The 9,428-nt window shown below is 39.9% G+C and overlaps 3 protein-coding genes across 3 annotated transcripts; 2 read left to right on the top strand and 1 right to left on the bottom strand.

Moving 5' to 3' along the window:
• Positions 1 to 1,412: 1,412 nt before the first annotated feature.
• On the top strand, positions 1,413 to 4,075 carry LOC145487949 (uncharacterized). The gene is made up of 4 exons (XM_081466717.1): positions 1,413 to 1,877; positions 2,334 to 2,497; positions 3,796 to 3,981; positions 4,065 to 4,075. Exons 1-4 carry the CDS (start codon positions 1,852 to 1,854, stop codon positions 4,073 to 4,075), a joined length of 387 nt encoding a protein of 128 aa, XP_081322843.1. The 5' UTR covers positions 1,413 to 1,851.
• Positions 3,974 to 5,634, top strand: LOC145488260 (uncharacterized). Its single transcript, XM_081467085.1, has one exon. It carries the CDS (start codon positions 4,128 to 4,130, stop codon positions 5,622 to 5,624), a length of 1,497 nt encoding a protein of 498 aa, XP_081323211.1. The 5' UTR covers positions 3,974 to 4,127; the 3' UTR covers positions 5,625 to 5,634.
• Positions 5,635 to 6,482: 848 nt separating this feature from the next.
• On the bottom strand, positions 6,483 to 9,292 carry LOC145488257 (man(5)GlcNAc(2)-PP-dolichol translocation protein RFT1-like). Its single transcript, XM_081467082.1, has 3 exons — positions 8,063 to 9,292; positions 7,341 to 7,572; positions 6,483 to 6,771 (listed from the first exon to the last, which is right to left on the bottom strand). The coding sequence occupies exons 1-3, from the start codon at positions 9,177 to 9,179 to the stop codon at positions 6,483 to 6,485; spliced, it is 1,638 nt and encodes a 545-aa protein (XP_081323208.1). The 5' UTR covers positions 9,180 to 9,292.
• Between the last annotated feature and the right edge of the window lie 136 nt (positions 9,293 to 9,428).

The raw sequence follows: 9,428 nt of genomic DNA, 5'->3' as shown, positions 1-9,428 counted from the left end.
TCGCGCTTGGGTTACCGATGGTGGCAGATTTCATGACGTATTTTCCTGTCTGCATTTACCGCGACACTTTCACGCACTGCAGAGAGTACATTCTAAAGAGATTTAAGACAAGTAACTTTGAAGAGGCCTTTCAAAGGATATACCACGGTGCTTGTAGTTTGATTTTACCTCTCAGTGTGGTGATTAGTTACGCTTGGTTCTTCGAGAAAGATCGATACGACTGGAACCTAAAGATATGCAGTGAGCTGAAATCATACAAAGACGGCTCCCAGTCGGCCACAAAATTACTCCACAAGACACAGAGGATATTCTGTCCCAGCCGCAAACGGCTTTCCACGTGTCTTACGCAAAAGAGCCTCTTTTCCCAAACATCCTGATTAGTTACTGTCTGTCACACGAGGCAGCGGGAAACCCGCAGGCCATGTGCTCCAATCATTCAGCTTCACTAGCCGATAACTTTGTTCTTTTTTACCACGATCTTCAAAGGATCACTCGAGGTGAAACGCCGTGCACTGGTGACAACAAAACTGACCACTGTTTAAAAGTTCTAGATCGTCATTACAACCAAGTTGGGCTGGACATCAGAAAAGGACGCAAAATACAATGGGAGGATTTTGAAACGGTCGAAACCCTTGCGAAAAAAGTTGACATTATGTGTACAATGAAGGCAAAGGAAAAAAAAAAAAGATACTGAACAGAACTGAGTCACAAATTTGTGATTATGAAAATATCGAGGGACCGCAGCCAGTATGAATCGCTTGTAGTACAATTTAAAAACGTTCTCGGCTAAAAATATTATAAAAGCGCAAGCTTTCGGCTGCATAAACGGCAGTCTTCAACGGGTGAAAAAATGTACTTATAATTTAGAATTTTTGCTCAAAAGAGCGGGTGCTCTATCGTCCTGGGAGTAGAAAAGGGCACAATTTGCGTAGCATTCTTCTGCATAATATTGTTCTATTGTTTTATCTATGTTTTAGAATTTTTAGCGCATCTTTTGTCATCTCACCTGTTGAGGGCTGCAGTACAGGCCTTGAAAAGCTTCTGCTTTTATGATATTTTTAGCCAGACAACATTTTTAAATTTAAGTGGCAGTCCCGCTAAAAGCGGTCCACTCGATTTCGGGACCAAAAAGTATTTTCCCTCAATTTTTGTCAGTAAAAAGGGTTTGGCACATATATAAAAAAGCAATTTATTATTTTCCAATTTCTCATTTTTGCTTTGCAACGAGCCAAAATTGGATTTTGGCCGAACTGAGGTTGCCGACCGTTATAAGAAAGGTAACATTCACCGATTTTGTGAAGCGCACTCCGTCCCGGCGCTAAAATGCAGCTCACAGATTTTCGTTTTCACACAGATTCTAAGGTACATTCATTACTTTGACTAACGCGATATGCCGGAAACTTTTCGGAAAATTCTAAGCTTACCAGTGAGACTGGAAGACACCCTACTCTGAGGCTTTTGTTCACCTTCTAAAATTTAGCCAAATTTGAGGCAGAAAATCTCAAAAGTAGGGGCTAAATGAAGGCTAAAACGCTTATTCAAACGGTTACTAAACCTTGAGTAAATAGAAACATCGTCCACATTCTTGTCTTGATTAAAGTACTGTATGCAAATTTTTACTAAATAGTTTTTGACTGACACAGATCACAAAGAACTTCGAATGATACTGTGCACAGTATTTCAAGAATAGATTTTACTAGTCATTTCTGCACTGCCTTGCAGCTAATACGCTTCTTAAAGTCGTTGTTGCTCCGTACTAAAGAACTCCTTAGTTAACAAAGTTTGAATTCCTTCTTCACTTCGAAGAGTTAATCTTCTCGCTTTGGCTTTCATCCCAACAACATTAAGAGAATGGTAGCGACGGAATACGACTTGAGGTAAGTGAAAAAAAACCCAAATCTTTCTGAATTCTTATTTAATCGATCAGTTTTGATGCAATTTGAGAGTGATACTGTATCTCCTCGATGAGAACAACTTGTTTTCGTGACTATGAGTGAACAACAACAGACTGACACACCAATTAGTTCATTTATTCATAGTGCACCAAAACTTTTGAAACCCTAAAGGACATTTCTCTTATACGAGCGTCTCGGACAAAGCCCCGAATTCAGTTTTTCACGTCGCGGTTTCGTTACCAGAATTTCTTTTAAGTCACAGCTACAACTTCGAATAGAGCTACTTGAGACAATTACAAATTACAAAAATGTCTACGTTTTCCTGTCTGTATATGCTGTGCTATTCGCAGATTTTTTCCCAGCTTCATGCAGGTCACCAGTTTCAAATACTCCCCGACAATTTATTTAGTTTCATGTTGTTGTTTTCGTCTTCTCCAGGAAAACTAACGAACGTCAATTGATCAACGATGTGAGGCAACGTAAAATTACCAGAAGTTCGCCAGCTCGTCACCGAGAATTTGTTCCATTTCTAGGCTTGATACTGGTTGTTTTAGCAATGCTCGCCTACTACCTCGGAACAACGCAACGATTCACAATAAAAGGTAGAAAACCTGGGCTCATATCAATGAGGGTGGTAAAGGGGGGGGTATAGATCACGTTTCACGGAAAATAAAGCAGCCCTTTCACAATTCACGAAAAATACAACATTGGCATTTCAAGCTTCACGGAAAATAAAAGAGAACATCTTGGGAAATCACAGTTCACGGCGACTATGGAAATCACGATTCACGAGGAAAAAATGGCTATTTCACATTTCACAGGAAATAAAAGGGCCGATCACGGGTCACGAAAATACCCTTTACCACCCTCATTAATTTGTTCAGAAGAATTTTTTCAGTGGGAGGGGTTGGGGAGGAGGGCACTCATTGTCTCAAATTAAAGAATTTTGCGTTTAGGAAAGGTTTGGGCTTATATTCGAATACGGCATAGTCTGAAGTCTCTGAAGATAACGCTGTGAAAACAACAGTACTGCAGTCGTTAAACGAACAATCCATTTACTATACCAACTATAAAACATGCCCCCTGCCGCATACCCTTATTTTCGGGCTTTTTTTTTCGAGGTGAGGGCGAGCTTTCTTCAGGGTTGGCAATGGCAGTAGCGGTATACCAATATACTTAACAAGGTAAACCCATTATACCCAACATTTTCCCTCAAATTCATGCGCAATATGAAAATTTGGAAAAAACGAAGTATACAGTTGAACCTCAGGTTGCGACCACCTCTCGTAAGTGACCACCTCTCCTCAGCGACCAGTTTTCCAAAATACCAAAAGTTTCCAAGTCAAATCACCCTCTCGTAATCGACCGCGACCACTTTTAGAGATAAAAGTTTGAAATTTTCTCTTGTTTTTAACCTCCCGTAAGCGACCACGTGACAGATAATAGCGCGTACTTCAATAAGGTGTTGTAACCATAGCGCATTCCTGGGTAGTACAAGAGACGGAAATTTCTCAATGGGAAGTACAGGAATTTTTCTCGAAATTTACTTTTCGCATGAATAAAACATTTAAAACCAGCTGGAGGAAGTCTTTGCAGTTACCTTATGCTAATGAGGCAAAACTTTGAACCAGTATCTTCTAAGCTCTCGTAAGCGACCACCTCCCGTAAGCGACCATTTAGATTTGACATTTTGGGTGGGTTCGGCTGTACTTTATACCCATAAATTAAAAGGGCCAATACGGGCGTCAAAACACCGTATACTCGATTTAGAATCCCCATGTATACAGTATACCCGAAAACCCTGGCCCAACCCATGTCTTATAATCGTAAAGATTCCTGAAAACCTCTAGTTACAGTGGCAATCAAATGACCCAAAGCTCACTTAAGCTTTTTTTTACAGGTCATCTTGTCAACTTGAAGGCTGACACCATTATTCAGTATTTTGGCACAGGTGAAAACAGCAAGGAAGTTGAAAAAAGTACAAACCAATTTGCCTCAAAACTAAACACAGCTCTCAAGAGTAACGTTCTCCCGGAAAAAACAAGAAATCTTGACAACAAGACAATGAAATCTTTAAATACTGCCAGCAAAATACGTCCAAATGTGGGCTTGAAATTGTCTTCGAAAGAAAAACCGAACGAGTTGCTAGAGAGCGACCAAACTAAACAGAAAGTGAGTAGAAACGTGTCTTTGTTTTCAACGTCCAAACATTTACAATCGCCAAAAAGAAAGATGAATAAAGTCATCCCAAAAATGGAAGATCTCACAGAAAAAGGTCATCTTCCCAAATCTCTGGACAGTAAGGCTGAACTGATTTCAAAGATCAATGGGAAAGAAAATCTAAACTTACAACCAAATGCCTTGAGTCAAAACACGCTAACCTTAGGAGAGAAATTTAATTTCGATGCTTGGTATCGTAAGAAGACGGTTGAGGTTTGTGGAACTGGTTGGCAAGAAAACTACCGCAAACTACACGCAAATATTCTTAGTAAGCGTCTGGAAGAGAAATATTTGGTCTATTTATGCCCTGGTACTCGACAAGGTTGTTGCGGTTATGGAAATCGCCTTAGAGCAGTCGCATCGCTGTTTTATCTGTCAGTGCTCACTGACAGGGCTTTTTTGATTGATTGGCGTGTGCCTGAGCCAATAGAAAACCACCTCAAACCGCGTTATATCCAATGGAATTACACGGAACCCATTGATGTGTGCACGGGACTGCAAATACGAAAACACTACTGGGGCTCGACCAAGACTGACGTCCGGGAAGCTGAAGGATGGATCATACAGGATTCCACTCACTTTAAAAAATGGCTGACTACGACTGACTTGAAAGAGTATTTTGACTGGCCGGTGGAAGAAATAACCACGATATGGTATTTCGCCGAAGGAGGCCTCACTTTAAATCCCTATCTACTACAGCGTGCCAAGGAATTGGGAATTACACCCTTGATTTCTCAAACACCCAAGTTCAATCTGATAGGGTGCGCATTTGATTTTCTGTTTTTAAAGTCTGACGCCATGGAAAAAAAACTCAACGAAATGAGAGCGCAATTACAGTTTGATAAAGGACCAATGATTGGAATACACATTCGAACAGGAGATGACCAATTTGATTATTTCTCGTCTGATAACGATCGAACCTGGAATGTCAAAAACGTTACGCGACTTGTAAAATTCTTTGACTGCGCGAGGAAAGTAGAAAGAAAACTTTTTGGAAACGAGACGAATCAACGAACAAAGGTCCGATGGTTTGTGTCCACTGACAATATCGAAGTGAGAGATTTTGTCCAGGAAAGCTACCCTCACAAAGTAGTCGCTTCCAATTTGACAATTCAACACTTGGACATTCTCTTCAACACCACAATCTTCAACTTCACCGCCGAGTGCAATTACACGGATGCTAGCAACACAACGCTCGTGTGCTACAACGTTGAAATCTTTAATCTCACTGAATATTGCGCTAACCGTACAAATAATACATTGGAAGCAGATAACAACTCCACCATTAATGGAACAGGACCATTCACTGAAGGCATCATAGCCATGTTGGTTGATCATTTCTTATTGGCTGAGAGCGATTTTCTCATCTTGTGCGACAGCAGTTTCGGTTCGACAGCGGTAGGACTGAGCATGCGCAATACTGATAGTTATATCTTGGCTGATCGAGGCTGCGTTGACGTAGCATCAGCTCAGAAAATCTCGAGACTGAGGTATTTTGGCAGACGATGACATCGTACCTTTTTGATGTTGGAAGACAGAGGCAGAAACTTGTAAATTATGAAACTGTTGGTATATTAAAGTATATGTTTTTCAATACAGTTTTACAGGCTCTAGACCTATTTGAGTCAATATTTCACAATTTTCAGACAGACAGACAGACAACCTTTATTCAGGCATGAGTAAAAATTGGAACTTGGTAGCTCATGGGGTTGGTCATAATAAAATTAAAATTAAATTAAATTAAACTTCAGACAAAGTTCAGCGATACAGTTCATGTCAGATTTTGTGGTATTAATTCAATAATTCCCTGTAACAGAGCATTGACTGTGCCGTAATATTTTTAGTGAAGCTGAAGGAGACACCATGTCAAATAAAAGATTTACAATGTTACTTTTCAAACGCACTAGAAGTGCATCATGAAACAGTACACTGTCCTGGTAAGGGAATGAGAATGAGAGAGGTCTGGTTCTCATTCCCAGGCCTCTCTGAACTTTCCTACTAAACCATGTTGAGATGACAACTTATCTTTTTCCTTCAAATATTCCCTTTGTAATTTGTTTTTCACATGATGCCCTCTATGCTGTAATAGTAGAAGAATGGATGCTGTATATGTAACTGTTTCAGCACATTCTTAATTTAGTTAGAAAAAAAAATCAATTTACATGAACTTTAGCCTGTGACAGGGCTCGCAGCTCAAGGTAAAGGAAAAATAGTGAGGGAAGGGGGGGAGAGGAGAGTGAAGGTCTATAGTAACAGGGAGTGGGGAGGGGATAACTTCCACCGTTCTACAACACTCCTATTAGTATTAATCTTTTCTTTTTTCCCTGATTGGAGAGTTTACTCCCAGGCTTTTCAGCGGATCTATTTTTACTCCTCTTTCCTTTTTTGTCTTCTGAGCCAGTGCTCCAACATAAAATCCACAAGGGTTTTCTCTTTAATGTAAATGCAAGCCGCGACAACCAGCAAACATATACCACCAGTACCGATATGAAGAATGCGGTAAAGCCATCCATGGTTACAGCACAGACTTGCCTCTGATATGGCAGTTATAGCCCAGGAGATAGCATATGCCACTAACACCGGAGGTGACGGCACAAGACCTTGTAAAGGTTTAAGATGAGGGGCTGCCTTGAAATAGTTGTGGATGAATATAAGGCTGAAAAATAAAGGAAAGTTTTACTTCATATTTTACTACAACAATATTTAAAATTCTGTAAAGAGTGCGCAATGAAAGTTGATTGATTGATTGATTGTACTATGAATTATGCAGAAAATGTTGTTTTTATCAATAAATTATACAGAGTGCACAATATCTGCAAAAGGCTAAGTGGCCTTGACATGTTGTAGTACAAGGCAATAATGTGTGCATGCATATAATTTCCTTGTTAATAATAATTGTCTTTCAGGGGTTGCACCAACAATAGAAGAGTTTAACATAACACTCGCATTCAATCCAAAAACACTTTGACAATTGAATTTTTTAAAATGCCAACATGTACTCAAGCATTGAACTTCTAATGAACTGTACAAAATGATTACAGCACAGTAAATACAAGCCCTAAAACACTCCTGGTCAATATTTATGTAAGATATAAAACAATTTCCACAACTAAAAGGAAGAAAAAAACAGAGAAGGCAAGTGGAACTATATCCCTGGTTTAGGCCAAGTGAATCGAGGCTTTCCCCAAAGGGTGTGCAATAATTAATTGTTTCTTGATTCTATACCTGTGATAAATCCGAAGGAGCATGTTCAGACAGTTGGCAATGACAAAGCCAACACTACCAAGAACAGTGAGATACCAGGACGCCCCTAAGAACACTGCTGAGAATACCATCATCTTGTAATTATATGAGTCAACATCATCTTTGCTCATGGCAGCAAACATGAAGCATTCCGTCATGCCATTTACAGCAATTATCAACACATACAAGCAATACCATTGCAGCAGAGAGGGACCTGAAAATGGACAGCAAAAATGAGCAATTACTTTCCGTGAAGCTTGCTAGACTTGTAACTGTTGTCAGAATGGTTCTTGAATCCCCCTGCCTAAGCTGCTTATTCAATACATAAACAGGAAACCATATCGGTCGTAATTTCAAGCCCTGGGATGGCTTTTAATATGCTATGCCTGTGTTAAGCCTACAGCCTTGTAAAAGGAAAGGGCCAAATTAGCCCTTTTTTCATTTTTCTGGGAGCCATCTCTGATTGCAACGTGGGATTCCCGCAATGGCACAGTCTGGTGGAAACACTGTTGGCCAGCAGTTACTTTTTGGTGTTTTAAACAAGGAAAATATTTCTTTTATGTTGAAAGTAATTTTGTACATCAGAAAAAAAATGCCTTGAAATATCATGACATGGCTCCTCCAACCATCAGCACTAATGACTGAGGTAGGTTATTCCATTGATACCCTCAATTAGAGTATGCTTTAAAAGAGTGAAAAAATACCTTCTCCACTGCTGAGAGTAGCACCTCCATATATGTCTAATAACAGGAAGGAGTAACTGTAGCTGAATACCAAAAACGTCAACCCGACTAAAACGACAAACTTTAGAACAACCTCTAGTGTCTCAGAGGCCATTTTTGCTGATTTTGGTGATTGGTGGTCAGCTGAGCTCCCTCTTTCCAAGGTGTGAGCAAAGAAAGTGTAGTAACTCTCCTCAATTGGCATAAACACACATCTGGCAACCAGTGAGCCAAGATTGTTAATCACATCATAAATTCCTTGCTGAGAAAAAGTTAACACCTTGAACAGTGTCATGATGTAGCGTTCACCTTCTGTCAAGATCTTCTTTAAGAAGGATTGTTTGAAAAAGCTCCATGTCAGATGAGCCAGTCCTAAACTCACAAAACTCCTGTCAGTTAGAGTTTTTGGGAAAAAATCGCGTACTGATTTCAGAGGGAAGTCGTTTGCAGCAGTAAGTTTCTCTTTAGGATTAGAGTTAATGTAGTATATGAAGTACACATAGTAGAGAACCATTGATAAAAGCGAGAATGCCATTTGTGCAATGCAAAATGCAATGATCCCAAGATCTGGTACGAAAACTACTAGTCCAAGAGTAATGACACATCTGGCAAAGTTTGCAATGCCTTCAATGACAACTTTGAGCCGTAAAAACACAAATGCTTGAGCAACAACCCAGAGTTGCTCGGACAAGAGTTCAATTGATCCGCAGGCTGCGAAAACAATAACCGCTAGGGGATAATTTGGAATCTTCACTGGATCAGGAATCTCAAGAAGATACAACCATACATAACCAAGAACGGGCGACAGTAGAACTCCCAGCGGGGATACACACCAAAGAAGATTGATGACTTGACCCCACCTCTTGTCTGCGGTTTTGCTGAGACAAGCTTTACGGAAGGCTTCGCGCGCTACAAACACGATAGTTTGGTTCAGAAGCATCAATCGCACATTCACAATTCCGATCATATCTTTTGTGGTGTAGCGTAGAAGAATGCCGTTCATCATAAAGGTGAGTATCCTAAACATAACTTGCAGAATGACATTGTAAGAAGCGGAACGAACGGTGTTTCTCACCAAACTGTCCTTCTTGTCCGCCATTTTGTCAGCTGTGCAAAGACTAGCATATAAAAAAGGCTGTGATTGGATAATGTTTCTAGAATTCTCCAATCAGCGATCTGATTTTATTGGAGAATTCTTAAAAAATACTGCTGAGCAATACTCTCAGGGTCTCCTATTCTTGTTTAGATAAAAGAATTGATTCTATTGGTCAATTAAAATCACCCTTGTTAAAAATAACCAATAAAAATTACTCTTTGAAAATTGTACTCTCCAGGGAATCTGCTCTGC

Source organism: Orbicella franksi, chromosome 5 (assembly GCF_964199315.1).
Source record: "Orbicella franksi chromosome 5, jaOrbFran1.1, whole genome shotgun sequence".
Lineage (NCBI taxonomy): Eukaryota > Metazoa > Cnidaria > Anthozoa > Scleractinia > Merulinidae > Orbicella > Orbicella franksi.
The sequence above is the reverse complement of the archived record's forward strand: the minus strand, read 5'-3'. Positions and strand labels throughout refer to the sequence as shown.